This window comes from Engraulis encrasicolus, chromosome 1 (genome assembly GCF_034702125.1).
Source record: "Engraulis encrasicolus isolate BLACKSEA-1 chromosome 1, IST_EnEncr_1.0, whole genome shotgun sequence".
Taxonomy (NCBI): domain Eukaryota; kingdom Metazoa; phylum Chordata; class Actinopteri; order Clupeiformes; family Engraulidae; genus Engraulis; species Engraulis encrasicolus.
Genome location: NC_085857.1, coordinates 10,505,398 through 10,529,917, shown reverse-complemented (window position 1 = coordinate 10,529,917; position 24,520 = coordinate 10,505,398). Strand labels below are relative to the sequence as shown.

The 24,520-nt window shown below is 41.0% G+C and overlaps 1 protein-coding gene across 1 annotated transcript; it reads right to left on the bottom strand.

Moving 5' to 3' along the window:
• Nucleotides 1–562: 562 nt before the first annotated feature.
• LOC134445828 (E3 ubiquitin-protein ligase TRIM16-like) lies at nt 563–24,520 on the bottom strand. The gene is made up of 13 exons (XM_063194937.1): nt 23,919–24,520; nt 22,689–22,784; nt 22,179–22,412; nt 21,837–22,008; nt 21,250–21,306; nt 20,534–21,056; nt 19,369–19,388; nt 13,779–13,961; nt 7,256–7,391; nt 2,023–2,139; nt 1,852–1,937; nt 1,358–1,414; nt 563–1,254 (listed from the first exon to the last, which is right to left on the bottom strand). Exons 1-13 carry the CDS (start codon nt 24,501–24,503, stop codon nt 704–706), a joined length of 2,817 nt encoding a protein of 938 aa, XP_063051007.1. The 5' UTR covers nt 24,504–24,520; the 3' UTR covers nt 563–703.

Here is a 24,520-nt window from a genome sequence, read left to right as displayed (position 1 = left end):
TCTACTGTTTACTCAGATAAGTTACTTCTGTGGAAAGGAAACTGTGTTTCTTTTTTTTACTCTTACTTTTACGTTTGACACCTCTGCTGACTGGAAACCATACCCTGTAAAATAACGGTAAGTCGCATTGGATAAAAGTGTAATGTAGCCTAATGTAATGCATGCATACAATGAAAAAGGTCGGAAGGGATAAAAGCAAGGAGTAAAGAGGGCATCATTAAATGATTTGAATTAAAGACAAAATGAAAACATCAAAATCAATAGTCAGCTATTTGAGGGACAACAGGCAAGCCACAGAGTACTTCTTTATAATAATCTCTAATAGTGATGCGTAGTGTGTGGCATGATGTGGTGATGTTACAGAACACAGACCAAGTGTACGTATAATAAGCCTTTATTGACCAATCATGTGGTGGTAGGGCACACATGTGCACACTGTTCTAGTAATAATTGCCAATGTGTGTTTGATTTTGTCATGTGTGTGCTCTGAATCCAGAGTACTTCATACATTCGATAACACTTTTTTTTAAAAATAAAAAGTCTAATGAAATGTACTCATATACATGTGTAATATAAAATACAGATCAAACACATGGTCAAATAATTGTGCAAATCTGGAAAAATTGAAAAAATAAAATGGAACATTGTTACGCATGGAAATTCTTTTCTAAATGGGCACCTGTGCTTGCTAGGTGTAAGTTAGTCACAACAGCTTCACTGATGATCTAGCTCCTAACCGAAACCCAGGGTAGAGTGTGTGAGAGAATGTGGTCTGGACTTTGTGCAGGAGTGTCATTGTAGTGTCAGAGATGCTGTAGAAGGCCAGAGTCCCTGCCCTGTGGTCCACATACACTCCTACTCTGGACACTCCTACTCCAGAGCTTCCCTCTCCTACACTGCAACTCATATTATTGTGGGCGAACGCTGTCACCCCACTATTGTGGGCCCCACCCACATACAGTTTCCAGGACTGCTCATTGCCTCCAAACCAGCTGTCTTTAATGTTTCCTTTCCTTATTAAGGTTTTATATGACACGGCAACGTTAACCCACGTCTCACCACTCCACTCAACTTCCCAGTAGCAGCGTCCAGACACACCCTCTCTACACAGCACCTGACACTTCTCATCAAATCTCTCTGGATGGTCTGGATATGACTGGGGGTCCTCATCTCTCCTCTCCGCCCTCCTGTTCTCCTCAGACAGATGGAGGTATCTGTGCGCTGTGTTCGGATCCAGTGTGAAGCGGCAGTAATCTAATCCAAGAGAGATATCAAGAAAATCAAGATATCAAAGAAAACAGTTTTAGTTGTAGGGGTAGGGTTTTAGGTGTGTGTGCATGTGTGTGTAATTCCTTACACTGTAAGAAGTCCTCTCTGGTCACTCCTTCAGCCATAACAGCCTGCTCTTCAGACACTGAGACAGAAAGCATGATATTAGGTAAGGGTTGGAGGGATCTGAGCTTCACAAGATTCTATTATTTGTTCAAGGGAATGACCAGTAGGCTATGATGCAGCTGGGTAGATCATGAAAACGCTGGACCCTTGGGGTCTGTTCCAGTGATATTATGCTTTAGGTGTGTGTGTCTGTGTGCGTGCGTGCATGTGAGTGTGTGTGTGTGTGTGTGCGCGTGCGTGCGTGCGTGCGTGCGTGCGTGCGTGTGTGTGTGTGTGTGTGTGTGTGTTGCATGTGTGAAAGACTCACATTCTTCACTCTGGACCATCTCTACAGTTGCGACTGATTTGAGATACAGAAGAAACAACATGTTAGCTTGGCCTGCCACGTGACTTGTTAATGCTATTAAAGAAGGTCATTCATGAAGAATGTGTCTGTAATTTCTCTGTTTGTCTGACCTGCTGCAGATACTGTGTCTGCTTCCTGCTTGCAGATGGAATCTACCTTCTCCTCCTGGTCCATCTTCAGTTCAGAGATGTTTTCGCTGAGTCACAGTAGATGGTTGAATTTATTTGTATTGTAAGGAATGTCAGAGATACGTGTATTAACACACACACACACACACGCACTCCATTTCTGGAAATTGGTTCATGTTACTCTTGTCTTTGAGATACATGATATGAGGTTTATCTTTCTCTTGTTCTTCCAGCTGTTCTCTGAGGCCATCAACGAAACCTCCTGCTCCTCTGGTTTAAATGTGAGCGCAATTGGTATTAAGATTTATCATTAGAAAACATGTTTAGCCTACTGCTGTCCTTATATGGTAAGCAGTGCACACATTACAGCTTTCTTCACATAAACTGCACTTGCAGGCCTACCAAGATGAATATGCTCACCATGTTCACTTGGGAAGTTAATGTTTCACCCTATTTAATAGACCTTGTACCTCCTTCTACAATGGGTGGTGTCTCAAACGATGTCAGTGGAACGTCGTAACAGTCAGTGAAAAGACTTAACTACCATCAGAGATTGAAAAATTCTTGTATTCTCTCAGCGACAATCGCACTACACGACTATGACATTACACAGGGTCTTTAGTAATGCATACAACGTGGTTACCATTCATTCATTACCATTACCAGTTTTCTTGATGGGTTAAAGAATTCCGATTCAACGCAATGTCAGATCCTTTCAATCCATTAATTTAACATAGATACTATACATGGTGGTCCAGGTGCGGCCGGGGTAGGCTGTCACCTGACACAAGTACAGTATGCTACCTGGGAAGGGGACGTGTGGGCTGAGGTGTTGGGCTTTAGTTCGGCCTAGACATTTGGGATCTTTCAACACCCTTGCCGTGGGTTAGGTGGTCTTGTTCTCATTAACTCAGCTCTGTGTTGGTGTCAAAATGCATAAAATACAAATACTGTGTAGTGTAACATGATGCCTCAAAAGTATTTGTTGTTCCTGATCCTTACCTTCTCAGTAGGCTTAGTAGGCGATCACATTAGGCCCTGGCCTTTAATCTCATACACAGATAACAGTTTGATCAGTAGACCATGACAAAAGATTTCAAGAACGTTGTTACTGTATGACTTCAGTCGTAGGCTAGATTTTGTTTAAGCTTCTTGGCATTGCTGTTCTCCTGCTGTTTCTCCACAACTTACAAACATGTCCAAACCCTGGTAGTGAAACACTTCCTGGGAGACACGTCATCAACAGTGGGGTGATGCTTCCCCCTGCTGCCAATTGATGGAATTACCGGTATATGAAATGTGTGTGTGTGTGTGTGTGTGTGTGTGTGTGTGTGTGTGTGTGTGTGTGTGTGTGTGTGTGTGTGTGTGTGTGTGTGTGTGTGTGTGTGTGTGTGCGCGTGCGCGCAGATTCGTGGATTTTCATTGTGTATTTTCATCAAAACTGTGCATGAACACATGGAGAATTACGTAGGCTACTTACCAAAAATATAATTCTAGATGTTGTCCAACAGCAATGACAGCTGTCTATCCACGTGACGTCGACACGGCACAACTGATGGCCCCACACATTTCAATAAGCTTATTTTTGTCTATTTTCAAATAAAAATGCCCAGACAGTCATGTCAATCCTAATTGAACATTAATGTCCTCAAATAACTCACTAGAATTGTAGAATTGAAATTTTGAGACCCAATACCTAGTTTTAAACATTTGCTAATGGGTGGGAGACGTGACGCCTTGTTTTTTTCGTAACATTGGTTAAAAACCTACAAAACTGTTATTTTTCCTTTAAAAAACAAATGTCAATGAAAGAAGATGTGGTACACTATGTTTCATATTAGTCTTAGATGAGAAGAAACATTTTTGTTAAGATTTATGCAAAGGTTTATATGTCAAATATCCTGCGGTGTGACTGTAACATTAATGAAACCTGGAATATAACATATATATAAATTAACCAACAACATTTTGAATAATATGTGAAGCATTTGGCATGATTGCATAAATATTCAAGATTCAAGATTCTTTTTAATAGTCCCGAAGGAAATTTGTCTTGGACATACATAGCTGCCACATACACACAACATACACATGACGCCAAAAAACAAAAACAACAATAAACACACATATACATAGAAACACTCAAGTGCATATCCACCACAGCCCACCACCCGCATACATACATGGCATTACAGGATGGTAGTTGTTAATGACCTGCGTTCAGTAGGTTAACAGAAACAGGGACAAAAGAAAACCTATACCTATTCAGAAACCTTTTCTTGTTTTTAACTGGTACTCTGAATCGCCTGCCAGAGGGTAGCAGCTCATATTCTGGGTACAGAACATGTGATGGGTCCTCAGTTATTTTCCTAGCATGCCTAACTACAGACTCTTCATATATTGCTTGGAGGGTGGGGTAGTCCCTCACCCCCACTACCTTCAGTGCAGTGCGGGTCAGTCTGTCTATTTGATAATATATATCAAATATATCAAATATATTAACTTTATATTAAGATATGTGAATGTGAAAAAAACTCAAGACAGTAATATTAACTACAAGTTCAATTTCGTAACACAAATTGTGTCCTGTGGGGTGACATGTATGTCTATGTTTGTGAACGGGCAGCTGCAAGGCCAACTACAAGGGTCAGAAAGACTGGCTCCTAACCAGTCAGTACCTCAGTTATTGGAGAGTGCTGTGGAAGTTTAAAGTGACTCTTAAGCTCTTAATATGTCTTCATATTGCAATGTTTCTGTCACGCAATGCTTAAGTTCATTTTATGGTGTCCTGTGGTGTGACTGGTCTTATAGAAGGAAAAAAAGTTTTTTATAAATGAAAACACATATTAAGATTAAACACAATATCATTATCAAGTTAGCATGAGCTCAGATGTCAGTCATGTATACCAAAGGATTAAAATGGCCATAATACAGTGAATTCCCTGTGTTGTGACTCCATTTTCCTGTGGTGTGACATGCCTATGCAATGTGTTGATGCGGGACACATTTTCCCAAAAATGGCAAAAATAAGGTGAAATTCCACAGACCACTAAGTGCTTTATTTTTTTCAATTTTTTTTTCAATTTTTATCCATCATTTTTTTCAGGAATTTGAAAAACTTTTTTTTTTGCGTTACGCCCTTAAACGTCAACCACCCTAATACAAGCATTTTACAGCCATTGTCTTGATATGATATTGAGTCACAGCCATTTACTTAGAGAGGTGAAACCTGTGTTGGAGGGAATCTGTCTTGTATTGCCTGTATAAATTCAAATTGACTCGAAGGACTGGGTATTTTTACTTGAAAATAGACAGAAAAATAAGCTTGTTGAAACATGTGGGGCCCTCAGTTTTGCTGTGCTGTTGACGTCACTGTTTGGCATTTTTTGATATTTTTTAAATAATTGTTTTTATTTTTTATATATTTACATTTTTTGTTAAGTTTGTTAAGTTCATGCACAGAAATAATGCCCTCTCTGAAAATGTATTATTTTCTTTAAAAAGCCACAAAAATATAGAGAATTAATTAAGTGAGAAGGTGAGTCCATACTTTGGCCTGTACTGTATATAAAAGAAACAAATACATCCACACAAGGGACTTATCAGTCTGATGTGTCACCTCTCTGTCTCTCTCACCTGATAACCTTTGATGCGTCACCTGACCACACTGTAAATAAGCGGAAATAGGAAACGGTTGCAAAAGTGGTCAGTTGCACTTGCAACATGTTTTTTGGGCCTTCGTTTGGAGACCAAGGCTCTACAACCAACCAGTATAATGAATAGGATTCCTTGGCATAGGATGCACTTCCCAGTGATTCATGGGCAGTGAACTACATTTGCTGCTGCTAGGAGTGTTTTGATTTATCTTACTATACTGTACTCTATTTAAAGTAATGCACAATCTGGTGTAGCATCAATGTCATATGTGGAATGGCTTATGTACTGTACGCAGTCTAATATTCAGTAGAAACACATAGGCTACTGTGTATACACGGTCGTTTGCTTTGATTTTTTATGCTTTTGGGAATTCATGATTCCATGATTGCACATGGCCATTTTTGTTTAAATGCACATACAATTCTGTTGGACTTATTAATGATTTCACAAATTAATTTTGTATTACTTTTATTCATCAAAATACAATAAAAACATAGCTCACGTTACTGTCTCCTCCTCTTGGTTCCAAAAAATAACAGCAGACTAAGTTACATAAGCCATGAAATAAAATGATGACAGCAGAGGAGAGTTGGAGATCTAATACACTAAGCTACACACAATACAATGCAATGCAGTACAATTCTATAACCATACAATAACTGATGTGCTGTATATTTAGATGATCAAATTTGGTATGTTGCTTTTTCAAAACTGCTGTTTGTAAAGTAGACTTAATTTTCCCCCAGGGACAAATTTGTCTTGGACTTCACAGTCACTGCGTCCCTTACCCTCTACTCACATATCCACATTACTGACTCATACACAACATAAATACAGTATATGTCCTAAATAAAATACATAGACCACAAGACTGCACTACATAACATGTCTGATATCTATCATTGAGCACTCTTATAGCAGCTGCACAAAGGAGTTTTGGTGAAGGCAAGCCCGGGTCGCAAACAGTGCAGTGCCACTTGAAGTCAGTGTCACTTCTTTTGTGACACTGTATACCTTGTTTGACATAGCCCATCAAGCTGGAAGCTCTGAAACAACTGAGATAGTAAAAACTAACAGAGTCAGTAGCACACACTCCAAGAAGGTGTGGGTCAGCTGGACCCTGCCATATAGCATACCATGAATCATCTGCACAAATATAAATATAAAATCATTTTTTTAAACATGATGTTACTGTGTACACTCTGTTGAAAATATGTAGCTGACAAAGAGTGGGCTCGTTACACATGACAAGAAAAAAAAACCCTCAAATATAGGGTTTGGTCACAGAGTCCAAAATATCACAATTATGAGTGAAATGTGACTCCATCAAATTGATTGAATAATTACAGTACGTTCAGACTATCAGACTAATGTTTAGGTTGCAGTATCTCTGCCATTTGCCCCCTGTCCCCTATTACAGCAGAACAGAAGAGTTCTCCACACATGTGTAACATCCCTCCTAATGAATACATAAAGTAGAAGATCAAACAGGGGATTCAACACGATAAGAATATCAGTCATGGAGCTCATAGAATAACTATAACAATAATGTGTAATGATGAAAGGTAGAAATAAGATGGTGTAAATACCCAGAATAAGCCCCAAGATAGCCCTGATGCGTATCTGGTCGTTACCAGGCACTGATGACATGGACAGAGCCCTCCATGTTGCCACAAAAAAGAACATCACCACGGGATACGGGACCAGCAAGACGGCCCACAAGATATACCCTGAACTATATTCCTCTGGTGTGAAGAATGTGATGACAGCTGACAAGATCCAAATGATGACAGATACAATAACTGATATCTTGCGTTTGTGGATGTGTCTGTACCACACAGCATGGGCAATCATCACATATCTCTCTGCAGAGATGCACATCATGAAAAAAACATTAACCTGCACACCAAATAAGTACATCAGGTAGCTATAGGTGTGGGAATGTATATACTCATCAAATGCATCCCAGGAAAAGTACTTCAATACAGAAGCTTGAATTGGATTGGCACAAACTTGAATCAGGTCAGAGATGAGCATGTTGATGACATACACAGGAGCAACTTGGTCAGGTCTAATCTGAGAGCGTAACTTATGTAGAGCAAAGCAGATTCCAGGATATGCAACGAGGAAAATAATCCAGTAAACTATGAATTGAGTGTTCTGCCAATCCCATTCCCATTCCCAATCCCAATCCCGGTACTCCCTGTCCGGATACTCTGTAAAGTTGCTGTGGTTGGAGTTATGAATGAAATTTGTTTCATTGTGTTGAAAGTCAGATACTACGTCAATATGGGTCTGGTTGTGAAGCACATCCATTTGAGATGGGATTTGGGCCATTTGTCTCTAGGAAGATAAATCACAAAACATAAAAACACTAAACTAAGATGTAAATCTAATAATATACTCATAGGCAACCTGACAGTGCAGCAGTAATCCCAGGTCTTCTTATTGGCTAGGTCAGAAACATGTCATATGACCACATGCATAGATTCATGTTTATTATTATAAATTAGAAACATGTTATATGTCTACAGTACATGTATTTATTAATGTCTAATTATAAATAAGTAACATGCTATATATATAGAGAGAGAATTGATCAATGTCTGTTATACTGTAGATTAGAAACGTTTCATACAGTATACCATACATGTATTGATTAATGTATAGCATGTAATACATTTGACACAGCGTTACATATACTTGAGAAGATGAACTTGCACTTTTACTTTTTCTTCATCACATTGAAACTTTCACAGAAGAAGTCAGTTATTTACCAGTTACCAGTCATTTACTGTTTCTACAATAAATAAATAAATGTGTACTCACTGGTCTGAAGTTCTTTTAAGTTGTTGGCTCAATGTGGTAGTAGCAAAGACAGTGTAGGGGCAGTTAAAACCTAGAGAAAGTCCACTCACTTGTAATAAATACGTCATCCACACAAGTCTGATGTAGGGATGTAGGGGTGGGCAATATGGCAAAATAAATAAATAAATCATATCACGATTTTTTAACATAAAATCTCGATTCTGATTTTTTATCAAAATCTTCCATCGAAATGTACATACTTATTGATCATTAGTAATTCATTAAATGTAAACACACTGATGACACTCTCATAAAGTGCACAATTGAAATGCAATAATAAGGAATAAAGGTGAAGACAACAGCACTAAGTAAGTAGACATCACTCTGATAGTGATAGTAAACACCCTCAATGCAAGACGATCTATATACGATTCTCCAATTTGGCAGATTTGAGACGATCTTGTTCTCGATTCCACGATTTGCTATCATCATATTGCTATACCCCTAGCCTGGTGTGTCACCTTTCTGACACCTGATAGCCTTTGATGCGTCACCTGATCGCACTGTAACCAAGCTGACATTCAGAAGGAGGAAGCATGGAGGTGAGAAAGGGAACAGATGCATAAGAAGACAGTTGCGACATCTTTGAAGAAGACAGTTGCAACATCTTTGAAGAAGATAGTTGCAACATCTTTGCAGTTGCAGCAACACTCTCTCTCTTATCACATGCAAGCAGTAGGGTGATGTGATGATTATCACGTCTGTAGTGTAGCTTGTGACAATTATAAAAGTGGTGCAACTGTCCCTGACAGGGGTGAAAATAGTTTTAATGTCTTACCGGTGCTTTTTTTCAAGGATGTTCTTCCAGCAACCGCCCTCCCAATGCCAACATCAGAAATAGCGCTAACAAAAATAAACATCTGCACTGCAGATCTATATCGCTGCATGTCTATTTTGGGTAACTTTGAGATATTCCCTTCATAGGACACTTGTCTCAAATGGTATGGTGTGGTTGCATGTTTTTTACTTGAATAGAATTTCCAAATATGGGTTTCTGGCCAGCATTTACCCTATTCTCTTACCGGTACTGCGCACTGGCTCTAAATGTTATACTTTCACCACTGGTCCCTGACCTCCCCTCGTAGGCAACACTATTTGCAAGCCATTGTGTGGATTCCAATATGCGGACCTCCGTCCTCCGTGGCTCACTTGCCTGCTTGTGACCTCAGGATGACGTCACTGACGACAGAAAATGAATTAAATATCTTGCTAAAGCACAATTCTAATGTCATTTCCTCAGGATGGTGAAGGGGAACAGTCCCCCAAAAAATGTTTTGGCTAGGCTGACAGCGGGAAAACATTATTGTTTTATCCACGGAGGCGGGGCGTCAGCAAAACGCGAGGCCACAAGCACAAGTGGAGGATGGGGGTCTACATATTGGAAATCACCCTTTGTGTCTGATGTGATGAATAAAGATTACCAGTAGGTTACAGTTTTTGCCGACTGCTTGCACACAATTTGCAAAATTTGGCTCATAGAGTCAAAACTCTACACACAAGCCAATTACTCTCAACACTTGGAGATAAACCCTTCACATATATGGCAACATGAAGCTCTGCTATAAAAGCATAAACATTGCCATAAAAACCTTACAATCTTTTGTCAAAACCTCACTTTCATGTCAAAAGACACACAAAAGCACCAAATGAGAAAACAAATTAGATCATCTTTAAAACAGTTGTCTGCTTTATACTAAACACAGCAGTCTTTCTTTTTGGAGCAGTCTATTCAGTCTCACAGAATGTACATTTTCTCAAGAGCCCAAAATTCAATACTGTACATTACAAAACTGCACCTTAGAGTACAGGACATTAAACCAAAGCAAAATATATCTCAAACAGTGCATCACTCTAAATACAACAGTGTGTAGGTGAGTTTATGTTCCTTTTTTGTGTATTGGTTATATTCACACATTTTCAAACATCTAAATATGATATAAATATGGGGTTACGTCAACATGCTGTAATGACAATCATAGTCAATATAGGCTACTTTGTTTGGCTATGAGGTATGAGGTATTCACGGAATACAATACATTTCCACAGACACACTATGCAGCTGACATCTACATGACATCATCAAAATTATATCATGTTCAGTCAGTTTGCTCAAGTGCTTGCTTGGTAGTGTTCTGAAAATGACACTATTTCTACAAACTATCATGTTCACATTACCTAACATGTGATGATGAAGACAAAAGGCTACTCTTGGCGGCATGTATCAGGCTAGGTTTTACAGTACGTGAGTCAGTCAATGCCATACTACATATTCTACACTTTCAATCAAAGTAAAACAAATAAATGCAAAATAAAACAAATGCAATGTAATATAAAGCATGCAACGTTGTAACATGGAAGAATAGTGTTCAATTTTGAAAGCATGTGTTTTATTGTCTGTGTCTAAATCTTGTCATACATCAGTGTGTTTTGTTTTTTTTAACAGATGTGTTTTCACAATGACACTCTGAGATTTTACTTTTGAACAAAGTGTCTTGTGTATGAAATTGTGTGTAGACAGCTGGAGTCTGTGTGTTGCCTAAAGGAGCAAGTGCCTTGCTAAACTGGTATGAAAGTGTAATGCTTGACTTTTGTTTAAAGTCAAGCAATAAGTGTTTAAGTTATGCACCATAACTTAGCGATATGCTACTTTGGTTTAAGCATCTGCCTTTAACCTCCTGACTACCAGGGGAAAAAAAGTTTAAAAATCTTTGTTTTTTTTCACTCCCCCAATTGTTTGAAGGCAAAAAATGAGATTGACAACATTTTTTTCGAATTTTTATTTTTCATTTTAAAGATTTAATGTGTCCATTACAGTGGACATTGGAAGGTCGTACATTGAAAATGTACCTTAATTGCTATCAATCAATCTGGATGAAAAAGCATAACAATCAGTTTAATAATTAGTAAATTTGAGCATTTATGAGTTTACAATGAGTGTTTTATTGGTTTGAGGTGGTAACTGGATGTGTCTGTGACCATTATCATTCATGCAGGTCATCTCAAGTCAAAGCAATTTTGTTTTAAGCAACTGGACTTGCAGTTGAAGCTTGAATGACATGTGGTCCCTCAACTGAGAACTTTCACCAGAGTTGACTAATTTTATAGTTCTGATGTGTGAAATATGGGTTATCATCTCTGGAACAAACATGTGTTCATGTCTATAGGATTAATTTAGTCTTAATCTAATTTTTGGTTGAAATATTGTCCTGCAAAGTTCAGACACACATCAGAGTCATGCTCCACATGGGGCGATAAATGCATCAATAGGAAAAGTTCTGCTTATTCTGATTCTACTTTTCCTGCTTGAAATGAATCCTAAGAGGTCTCTGAACCTTCAGCATCTTCCTCAAACATCACATCTAGGATTATTTATCAATAATGTGCTGTAAAGTGTCTCTCCTTCTGATTCTGATACTGACTTTCTGACTAGAAAAATACTAACAAAATGGAAGATGTCACTACCAATGTCCATTTTAGAGGACATTTCTTTAACGCCTAAATATGGGGATTAAATAATGTTACATTAATTTAGAAATGGTTTAATTGTGCTCTGAAGAGATTGAAATAACATATAAAGATGATGTTTTAAGACAATAATTTCCCACTTTTAAGTATTATGCATTTACTTTCCCTTTAGCCAAAAGCGGCCTATTTTTAATGTACACCATTTTCCTTGTGTAACCGAGGGTAGGTTGGAGATTTAAGTATTTAAGTGTGTGCTTTAACGACTACGCCACTGGTGGCCTTGCACCACCAGATATACTTGTTGAACAATGGTTCTTAGACCAAGCTTTAAACCAGGGTTTCCCGCACACAGGTAAGTAAGTAAGGGCAGAGGCATGGGTTCAAGTGATAATACAATTGTCAGTATTTATTTAACAGCTCCAACCAGCAGGCTGGTGCAGGTTCAGTTATTTTCTCTTTTTACCAATGTTACTGAAAACAAAATACATTAAAAGGGCAACAACTGGTTCACACAATAGGCCTAACAGAGCAGCAGTGGCATCGCTCTGCTGAAAACAAAATGACAATTGTAAGTTGCAAGGTTTTGAATGTTCACACACTAAATATATGTACATCACAACACCATAAATGTTTACAAGCAAAGCATGCAGGGATCAATGTTTACAAAGCATGCAGGGATCAGAATCACACAATATAGACGAGTCATGCAATATGTAGGCCTACTTCAGAATCACACAAGGACACACAAAGTCATGCAGTGTAATCTCAAATTCACACTTAAATTGAACAAACCATGCAGATTAGGCTACGCTATGGCAAACATTAGCAGTGTTCAAACGATGCACAAACATACACAGTACATGAACAAAACAATTGTTACCTTGTTGCAACCAACTGAAGCTTAGCATCTCCAATCAGCGCTCCCAGCAGTCACACTCATATGGAACATCCACTACAATAATAATAGTGACAACATTAGGGCGCTAGCCACAAACAATGTATGCATTATAAAACAAAATAAACATGTGTTGCATTAAAATACACAACAGCACAAAGTTAAAACATACCTCCTGCAGCACCAAAGCAGACTGACACACCACACCAAAGCTTGAGATGCCCCCAGCATCCTCAAGACGAAACCATCAGGGCAGGCATCCTACATCTACCCAGAGGCATTCCGTATGCTGCGGAAGCAAACACTTCCCATGAAGCAGCGAGGACCGGGGGACAACGCGACAAAGCAGGGCTTGTGCGTGACCGGTCTGTCAGAGCCCTTTTTATGAATGAAAAGCTAATTGGTGCGTAGCCACCGGCATGCTACCTGGGGGTGTGTCAACAAGAGGTAAGCTATGGTGGCTGCAGGAGGACAATTGAAAACAGTACTTGGGTTACATTATTCCCCTCACTTTTGTATCGGCGTCCCGCCGATAGACTTGTGTTTCCAAACACCAAGCCTCAGTTTTCATCAAAAAGTGGGAGCACTCACACTGCACACACACCAGCATGCACACCCTCACACAGGTGCACACACGCAGGCAGACGCGTACACCATCACACACACACACAGGCATGCACACGCAGGCAGGCGTGCACACACACATGCCTGAGCAGGGAGTATTCACACATTCAGGTCACATGNTGAACATCAAACACTGTACAGAGAAATAAAAAACTCTAAAAGCATGTCAAAACACACAATTTAAAACAATGCCAGAAGGCATCAAAACTGTTGGATTGGTTTGGTGTGTCCCTTGGCCCTGGCCAAATAAGGAGAGGAGGGGCTGCCTGTAGAGGGGTGGGCCCCGATGGCAACCTGCTGGCCACCGCACTACCAGGCCAACTGACCGGGCTCCTGACACTTCAACATCTGCAGTCTCCGTGCGGCCCTGTTCGAGACCGCTGCAGCCAGTAGACAGTACCAGTACCCTGAGCAGTACACACACTCCGTCCATTAGAAGGCTCCGATGCAGCATTGGAGATCTCAGGCGTGGCAGCGGGGTCGGCCACAACTGGCCTGTTGGTCGCCTCCTGGGTCAAGCGGTCATTGTCTGAGCGGAGCCAACACACTAGCTCCACTAGCTGCTCCAGCTCCTCAGCCATCACTACCCGGGAAAACAGTCAAGTGACGCCAATGATGATGAGAAGTCGTGCTGGGCTGAGAACCGCGAGGCGATGTGACCCTTCAGGTCAGCTGCAGGATCCCCCACTGCGCCGACTGCTGCTCTGCCTAAATGAAACCAGCCATTGCCCTTTTACAAAAAAACTAAACTGAAACCCACGCCTCTGTTTACATATCCTGCCGACTACGCCACTTTGTAACCGAGGGTAGGTTGGAGATTTAAGTATTTAAGTGTGTGTTTTTAACGACTACGCCACTGGTGGCCTTTCACCACCAGATATACTTGTTGAACAATGGTTCTTAGACCAAGCTTTAAACCAGGGTTTCCCGCACACAGGTAAGTAAGTAAGGGCAGAGGCATGGGTTCAAGTGATAATACAATTGTCAGTATTTATTTAACAGCTCCAACCAGCAGGCTGGTGCAGGTTCAGTTATTTTCTCTTTTTACCAATGTTACTGAAAACAAAATACATTAAAAGGGCAACAACTGGTTCACACAATAGGCCTAACAGAGCAGCAGTGGCATCGCTCTGCTGAAAACAAAATGACAATTGTAAGTTGCAAGGTTTTGAATGTTCACACACTAAATATATGTACATCACAACACCATAAATGTTTACAAGCAAAGCATGCAGGGATCAATGTTTACAAAGCATGCAGGGATCAGAATCACACAATATAGACGAGTCATGCAATATGTAGGCCTACTTCAGAATCACACAAGGACACACAAAGTCATGCAGTGTAATCTCAAATTCACACTTAAATTGAACAAACCATGCAGATTAGGCTACGCTATGGCAAACATTAGCAGTGTTCAAACGATGCACAAACATACACAGTACATGAACAAAACAATTGTTACCTTGTTGCAACCAACTGAAGCTTAGAATCTCCAATCAGCGCTCCCAGCAGTCACACTCATATGGAACATCCACTACAATAATAATAGTGACAACATTAGGGCGCTAGCCACAAACAATGTATGCATTATAAAACAAAATAAACATGTGTTGCATTAAAATACACAACAGCACAAAGTTAAAACATACCTCCTGCAGCACCAAAGCAGACTGACACACCACACCAAAGCTTGAGATGCCCCCAGCATCCTCAAGACGAAACCATCAGGGCAGGCATCCTACATCTACCCAGAGGCATTCCGTATGCTGCGGAAGCAAACACTTCCCATGAAGCAGCGAGGACCGGGGGACAACGCGACAAAGCAGGGCTTGTGCGTGACCGGTCTGTCAGAGCCCTTTTTATGAATGAAAAGCTAATTGGTGCGTAGCCACCGGCATGCTACCTGGGGGTGTGTCAACAAGAGGTAAGCTATGGTGGCTGCAGGAGGACAATTGACAACAGTACTCGGGTTACACGTGCAAAGAAATAGAAAGTTCCCAAAACCCCACCCCTACACACATGGTATCATTGGAAAGCTCTGAATGTCCTCTTCAAAGACCATTGGGAGTTAGCACAGTAGTGTGTATGGGGTGGGAGATATTGCGGTTTACAGATGTCCTCTAGAGTGGACAAAAATGAACTGCTGGTAGTCAGGAGGATAGTGATTAAGCAGTAGGCAAAAACTGTAAGTGGAATAGGCCAGTGGTTCTTAACCTTTTTTCCTTAACGCACCCCCTAACCTGTGGCCAAGACGAGCTGCACACCCCCAACCAAAACTTCTGCACGTATCTATGCACTAAAATAGATTGAAGTGATTAATTGCAATGATTCCTGCTTGAGACATTAATCAATACCTTAGGCCAAATGACTTTTTGTGGGTACCAGAACATGCTTTAATTTGGTTTTGATTTGGCCTAATTACAATGTTCACTAGCAAATTTAGTTCCCAACCTCAACACAAACAAAATTCTGCGCACCCCCTGGAACCTCTGGCGCACCCCCAGGGGGTGCGCGCACCCCCAGGGGGTGCCCGCACCCCAGGTTAAGAACCACTGGAATAGGCTATTGGATTGGAGCGAAGAAACTCAGAAGTGCTCAGGAATTGTTGAAAAAATCTCTAAGGTGCTCTTTGGTGTGGGGGAAAAAAACAACGTCCTATCAAAAAGGGAGTCCAAGACATTCTTCTTGTGCAAAAATGATTAAAAAGCTTTTATTTAAACATGGCTATTCATTTAAAAACATGAGGGCAGAGACCCACGAGCCTTCTCCACCCTGAAGAAGACTCAGCACCGCTACGCGTGAGTCTCTGCTCTTTTTGATAAGGCTCTTGGATTGTTTACAGCTTTATTGAGCAAATAAATCGCCCTACCAGCAATACCGAGCCCCAATGTCATGCAGCCTGTTTACATGTTTATCAGCTGTCATTATCAAGCCAGTTCTTCAATGTTGTGCTTAGTACAGACAGAGGGGGTCTGAGGCACTCTGAAATCCGTTTAAAAGTCCTTTATTTTTACATCGGATTTCAGAGCGTCTCAGACCCCCTGTGTCAGTAGGCCTACCAAGTTTTCATTTTTGGATACCGATGAGCACCTGAAGATTTTTTTTCATGAAACTACCCCACAGACGCAACTTATCTTTCTCTCTCTACTTGGTTGTGTTAAGCTTACTTTGAATTAGTTTGTACTGTGTAGGCCTAAAGAGATGCTGTAGAACAGGGATGTCAAACTCACACTCAGGCCTGGGGGGGAAATTTGGCCGGCGGAGCCATTTTAGTTAGCCTGCGAGATAATTTCAAATCTGTAGGCCTATTACAGTTGGGTGAATCTGAGGAAGACCAAGTGGTCGAAACGTCATTGCCATTGAATGAATGAATAAAAAGAAGAAAAAATAACTTAAAGAAGAAAAAAATCCAAAGGAGTGTGCGAACCTTTTTTCAAAAAATACTATTACAGTTGGCCCACATATACCATAACTGTATAGCGTACTAAGATTTTTCGTATATCACAGGAATATGAGTGGGCCCAGGGCAGTCATTGAAACAGTGCACTCCAATGCAACAGAATGTGTAGGCACATTTGAACTATAATGGGAATCTGTTTAAACATGAGCAATTTTCGTCCATTTTTGAAAAAAAGAAAAAGAAATTTGGCCCGCGACTCCTGATTTTGGGCGTTTGAGGGGGCTGTGCGTGCCACTGCCTGTGTGTGTGTGTATGTGTGTATGCTTGCTGTGGTATTATTATTTGTGTGTGTGTGTGTGTGTGTGTGTGTGTGTGTGTGTGTGTGTGTGTGTGTGTGTGTGTGTGTGTGTGTGTGTGTGTGTGTGTGTGTGTGTGTGTGTGTGTACTGTGGTATTATTATTTGTGTGTGTGTGTGTGTGTGTGTGTGTGTGCTGTGGTATTATTATTTGTGTGTGTGTGTGTGTGTGTGTGTGAACCGAACATTGTGTCCACAGTTGAGAGTCACAGGATAGATCCAAACAAAAAACAACACATAAAATATCCTGCTTACTTGACATCCTGTTTACTCACTGCCATTCTTCCACATGAACATGTCCAAAACCTGTGAGTTTCAATTATGGTGAACATTTAACATGGAAGGAACTTGTTTAACCCACCTGCAAAAAAGGGTCCTGAATGCCTGAGCCCTTTTTAAGAGAAGTTGCCCTCAGCCTATAAAAACCTAAATATCTCAGCTTCTGAAGCACATAGAAACATGCATTAAGAAGGCATTTAAAAGCTAGGACCCTCATCTTTCATTAGAATGTGTTCATTCATCTAAAAAAACCAAAGCTTTTTGATAAAGTTGTCTCAAATCTCATGAGCCTGAATGTTGTGTAATGACGATCCAGGCGCCAGGGCCAATGTTGCGCAACGCAACATCAGGCATCAATGGGCTTGTTGTAATGCTGCCACCTGCTGCCAGTTCATGTTGTGTGTGTGTGTGTGTGTGTGTGTGTGTGTGTGTGTGTGTGTGTGTGTGTGTGTGTGTGTGTGTGTGTGTGTGTGTGTGTGTGTGTGTGTGTGTGTGTGTGTGTGTGTGTGTGTGTGTGTGGTCAGCGGTCAGCCCTAGGTTCAGAAAGTTAAAAATCCATACCACACTTTTTTTTAAAAATTCAACCAACGTCAAATAAGTTGGCCGCAATGTGTTCTCATGTAGATCACCTACTTAGGGACGTCGCTTAAAACATGGCATGATTTTTTCCAGGATGGAAATGGTTTTCATCCATAACCCTGTCGAAATAATGATGTGCTTTACTTCAAATCAACCCCATTGTCCCCTTTTCTACTTATAATGTATACTCATGACTACTGCATTAGTCAGGGCCGGATTAACACACAGGCTAGATCATGTGGCTTCAGCCTAGGGACCCCCACCTGCCAGAGGGCCACCATTTGGCCAAAGCGGAAAACATAGTTGCAGAATTGTTACAAAGAAGTCTTCTGCATCGAGTTGAGATTAAAATGTGCTTAGCTCTGACTTAAAATGCCGTTTATGTAAATTTATCATGGAATGTAGGCTACTTTCCGTGGGGGCCTACAACAACCTGTTGCCAAGGGGCCTCAAACCATCTTAATCCTGTCCTGGCATTAGTGAATAAAAAGAGGTGCTGTTGTGGTGTACTGTTGTTGTGCTCAACACCACTAACCACTATACTGTATATGTTATATTTTGTTTTTCTTCAGATAGTCTGCACTGGAAGGATCTGTGCTGTGGCTTCACGATGCCCTTCATCTGTTCCACAAGGTCGCGGAGGCCACAGATGACTGATGTCCTCTCTTGCTCACCGTAGGAGTGATGCCATAGGGAGACGGGTCAGGGGAGAGAAAGGGCCCAGAATTGGGACCTCATTACATTGTATGAGTTGAGTGGGGGGCCCTTTCAGATGACTCAGCCTGGCCAAAGCTGCAAGTGGCCTGGAGCAAGGCACTTACTAAACATTGCTTCAGGGTCTATCCTGCACCTAAATTACCACAAGACACTTGTTAGGTCAGGTCATGTGTCTCCCACTATGTCCCTATTTCCTATTTGAGGAGTGATGTGACAAGTTAATGGACAATAGATATGCCACACTAAGAGCTGCCTTCAAAATGATGAATAGTCTCATCCATCCAGGGCTGGACTGGGGGAGAAATAGGGCCTGGGCACTTTTGGCTTTAAGGGGCCCCTCATAATTTGTGGGGCAGAACTGACTCACCGGACTGATTTAAAAAAACATTTTTTTTTTTACATTTCTGAAAATAGGGGCCCACGAGGGTGCAGGGCCCACTGGGAAATGCCTGGTATGCCAGATGGCCAATAGGGGCCCACGAGGGTGCAGGGCCCTCTGGGAAATGCCTGGTATGCCAGATGGCCAGTCCAGCCCTGCATCCATCCCAGTAGCTGTGTGCCCAAAACTGGTGCCCGGAACCTTCGATTTAGGCTTCGTCCAGTCTGAAGTCTGTGTGAGAGTTTGTTTAATCCTCATACTGTACATACAGCCTGTACTCTCATCATTGTCTGATTCACTACGTATTCACAACAAGACAAACACTTGTTAAACTGAATTTACACTTTATTAGTCACTATCCACCACCTTCAGTTAACAAAATCACACAGTGTACAAGTCAAATTAAAACCAATTGTCACTGAATCATATTTGTACAATACGCTACCAGATAAGGAAAAAAAACCAGAAAAGGATACAATCACGTTTATTGTACTTTCTTCAAACTTATTTTAACCTCCAACAGAGTGCAGTGCAGATGTCCAATGTCAATGTATTAGTTACTGATTACTGATTAAACATACACCACTGCACAGCATGGTATTGAACAAAGATCTACCAGTGTTATCCATGTTCGGTGTAATAAGAAAGACAACATTTTCTGTCATTTTTCTATCATTACCTACAACTTACCCTATTGCAAAGTTCGGCATCTACATTGAAAAAAAAACATGAAATATTACAGAAAAATGCACACATTTCACACAACATGTCTTCATAATCAACCTCTCACCTGAGTTTTACGTAGCAAACTGACATCCCCATGGTACATGCTAATATACATCATGGGCAATAGATGCATTACTGAAATACTGCAGTGACACCATCGAAACATGTCAGATAAAAGGAAAACAAATGTTTACATGTCTGAAACAAAAGAAACTAATAATAACTTGGTGAATTCAGCATTGCAGTCTGACAGCTCAATAGTCTACAAGTATAAATGGGGATGGCCAATGAAATCGATTCAAACACCAAATTAATTTCTCATTTGCATAAGAGTAAACGTTTCTCAATGTTTACCAAATTCACCAGGCCAAATGTGTGGTGAGGATATGTGATGCTTAACACGTATGGATTCACACAATCCAGATGTAAATGAATGGCTTGAATTTATATAGTGGTTTTTCCACTCCTTCGAGCACTCAAAGCACTTTACATGTATGCCTCACATTCACCCATTCACACTCTCATTCACACACCGGTGGCAGTGGCTGCCACGCAGGGTATCATCCTGCTACCAGGAGCAATTTGATGTTAAGTATTTTGCTCAAGGACACATCGATGGGGTCATGCAGAGTGGGACTCAAACCTGCAACCTTCTGGTTGCCGAACAGCCTCTACCACCTGAGCCACCACCGCCCCTTGGTACTAGATGTGAGTCACAAGAGCTTAGCTGATGATCCATCTGCAAACGCAAATCCAGGGTAGAGTGTGTGAGAGAATGTGGTCTGGACTTTGTGCAGGAGTGTCATCCTATTGTCAGAGATGCTGTAGAAGGCCAGAGTCCCTGCCCTGTGGTCCACATACACTCCTACTCTGGAGCTGGCCACTAGAGGGAGGTCAGTGCGGTTTTTATTGTGCTTGACATGTGTTTTTCTAGGGTCTACAGTAAGTCTCCACGACTGATTATTGTCTCCAAACCAGCAGGCATCATTACTTCCTTTCCTGTTGATGGTTTTATATGCCACAGCTATATTAACCCACTCACCACTCCACTCAACTTCCCAGTAGCAGCGTCCAGACACACCCTCTCTACACAGCACCTGGCACCACTTGTCATCAAATCTGTCTGTATGATCTGGATATGACTGGAGGGTCTTTTCCATCCTCTTCACCCTCCTGTTCCCCTCAGACAGATGGAGGTATCTGTTTGCAGTGTTTGGATCCAGTGTGAAGTTGCAGTAATCTAATGTAAGAGAATAGAGAAAAGATATATTGTGGATCTGATGAAAGTTATCTTTGTACAGATCAGTTTGTGTGTGTGTGTGTGTGTGTGTGTGTGTGTGTGTGTGTGTGTGTGTGTGTGTGTGTGTGTGTGTGTGTGTGTGTGTGTGTGTGTGTGTGTGTGTGTGTGTGTGTGTGTGTGTGTGATTCCTTACACTGCAAGAAGTCCTCTCTGGTCACTGGTTCAGTACTAACCACTCGTACTCCAGACACTGAGAAAGAAAGTATGACATTAGCAGCCACTATCACTACTAATGATCATCATTAATCACAGTAATCACAATTAAATTAAGAAGGATTCACTATGAGGTGAGTCAGGTTCAAAAATCTTTATGGACATCTACATCCAACATCTACTGTACATCAGGGCAATAGCTGTGTGTTCAGAATATCTTAATACTACTATTATTATCATTATTATTATTGTTATTATTATTATTACATATAATCATCAACATCATCATCATAATAACAATAAAGAAGCTCTGCAGTTCTATCAGCAATTTGAATAGGTGAACTATTGGAAATCGTGTACATGTAGGCCTACAGTAGCCTATAGCACATGCATCACAGTGCTTACTGTATGCCAAATTTGCATGGTCAAAATAAAGAAATCTGTGGGGAAATCTGAAATTTAGTCTGACTTTTTTATGCTTATTTTCCATCTGCGACTTGTCACACATGGAGAAGTAAATCTGGGAAGTTAAACAGATGATTTCAACAACATCAGACTGAGTCCAACCTGCTGCAGATATTTTGACGGCTTCCTGCTTGAAGATCGAATCTAATTTCTCCTCCAGCTGCGTCTTCAGTGAAGAGACAGATGTTTTCACCGACTCAAAGGAGAGGATGGAGTTGACGTTCAGGCTGGTTGGAATTGTACTGTCAGGAATATCAGAGATGGAACCTACATTCTGTAGAGAAACACACACACACACCAATTGAAAAGCATTGTGATTACATGTGCAGTCTATAGCTATATACAATATGTACAAAGTTTGTATATACAGTATATAGCCAGACTGCAAAACCCAGCATGACTAAATGACATAATATCTCAATTCTTTCACAATTTAACAGTCACCTTGAGGAAATGGATGTGATCCTGTGTGTGTGAAAGCTGCTCCATCTCAGCAACTCTCTTCTTCAGCTCAGAGATCTTCTGCTTCAGTTGTTTCCAAAGTCCTTCAGCCCGACTCAGCTCCGCCTTCTCCTGAGCTCTGATCAGCTCTGTCACCTCAGAGCGCCTTCTCTCAACAGAGCGAATGATGTCATCAAACATCTGGTCACTGTGTTCCACTGCAGACTGTGCTGAGCTCTACCTCAAGGCAGAGGAGAGAGTGCAGAAAACAACAACAAAGGGATATCATTCATGTTGTCTTCATGGTCTCTTCTGTTACATTTAGAACTATGTATGCATATTCCCCACATCTGTTTACTACATGTACCATAATACAATAATGTGGACCGACACTGAATAACTGGTCTGACAGCACCCTGGTGCCAAATCGACAGGATTTTGTAGACCTTAGCCAGCATCAGACTGCCCCCAGAGTTGCTAGTTTTCAGGTTGTGTTCTTGGATGATTCCTCACCTTCAGAGTATCAACTGCTCTCCTCAGCTCCTGAACCTCCTTCTCTCTCTTCTGGATTGTCTCCTGGCATCTCGTTTTCATCTTGAGAAAGCTTTGCTGTTCAAATATCACTCTCATTAAACTTTTTACTGCATCCTTTGCACAGGCATCATACAGTAGGCCTACTGTCCTACAAGGGCATAGAGCAGTAACTACCAAGCCTTGGCATTAGGTGGGATAATGTGGTTACTGCAACTTTGGCATGACAATAACTCTAAAACAGGACACATTTTGACCATACAGCTTTGTCACAAGATAAAGGAGGCGTAATGAAGACCATTTTCAGTCTAAACTCTATTTTGACAAAATATGTAGTTACTGCTCTTTGGCTTTGCAGGGCAGAGTAGGTCCATGTAGCAAACATTTGATTGCTGTGCAGCGCAGGGTTAGGTTTACTATAGAAAGCATAGCGTGTCAAAATCACAAGTTAGCACCAAACAGCACATAATAGAGTTCATATTGAAGATAATTTACAATCATTTCTGTCATTTCAACACACGACAACTTATCATTTAACGTCCACTAAGTCATAAAAAACTACTAGTAGTGTAGGGGAAAACACGACCCTTTGTGTCTTTTACTTTAAAAGCTGACAGGAAGAATCATAATGATGGGAGCGTGTCTATGTTCCCACAGCCCATTGGCCCCACAGCCCATTGGTCCCACATCACTAAGACTTTTAACATTATTTTTTAGGCCCATTGGTCTCACAGCCCATTGGTCCCACAGCTTATACCTACTGGCCCATGTTCCCACATTTCTAAGAATTTATTCAAATGTGGGCCCTATGTCCCATGGCAGGGAGAAAGGCATGTTCTCTTACTTTACCCTGAAATGTGGGAACATGGAGTTGTGGAAAATAGGGCCTATATTTGAATAATTTCTTTAAAATGTGGGAACATGGAGCAGCAAGAATAAGCTGTGGGACCAATGGGCTGTGTGGAACATAGGGCTGACCCCATAATGATATTCCCCTATTAAATGAAAAAAAAAGCCTGTGCTCTGAAGTCACAATAAATTAGCAGGTTAATGTTTCACCACATTTTGTTAGCCTTGGACCTTGCACAGTCATTTCTGGGTGCTTCCACCATTAGTGGAGTGACAACGTCAGACTTAAAGTCAGTCAGATTACAGTCCATTATGTATACATTTCCATAATACACAATGCCTTTGTGGAGTTGCAGGTCTTACCTTTTTGTTACTGCATTCGGCTGCCGCTGCGATGGTGTCATGGCCTTTATGTTGGTCCATCGTGCACAAGTAGCAGACACAACTCTGATCAGTAAGACAAAAGATTTCAAGAACCTTGTTATGATGGGGGCAAATCCTTTCCTGTAGTTGTCCAGTGGCGTCGACTATTGAGTGGTTTCTCCCTCTGTTGAGATCGTTGTGAGCTTTAAAGTGAGTTTCACAATAAGACATCAGACAATCCAGACAGGACTTCACAGCCTTGAGTTTTTTCTCGAAGCAAACATCACACTGCACATCTCCATGGTCAGCGGGAGCATCAGGTTGAATTGTAGTCTTCCTCATTTCTTCCACAAGCTCGGCCATAACATTATTCCTTTTCAAAACTGGCCTCGAAGTGAATGTCTGTCTACACTGTGGACAGCTGTAGACTCCCTTCTGATCTTCCTGATCCCAACAGCTGTTAATGCATCCCGAACAGTAATTGTGTCCACAGTGAAGTGTCACTGGATCCTTCAGTAGATCCAAACAAATGGAGCACATGAAAAGATCTTGTTTACTTGACATTGCTTCAGCCATTTTTTTCATTCGCTCAACTGCTCACA

Bases quoted from the DNA above. Each gene is read 5' to 3' on its own strand.
- LOC134445828 (XM_063194937.1), bottom strand. From the start codon at position 24,503: ATGAAAAAAATGGCTGAAGCAATGTCAAGTAAACAAGATCTTTTCATG. The intron at 22,413-22,688 runs GTGAGGAATCAT...GCCTTGAGGTAG, and splicing joins GAGCAGTTGATACTCTGAAG to AGCTCAGCACAGTCTGCAGT. The intron at 1,938-2,022 runs GTGCGTGTGTGT...ACTGTGACTCAG, and splicing joins AACCAATTTCCAGAAATGGA to CGAAAACATCTCTGAACTGA.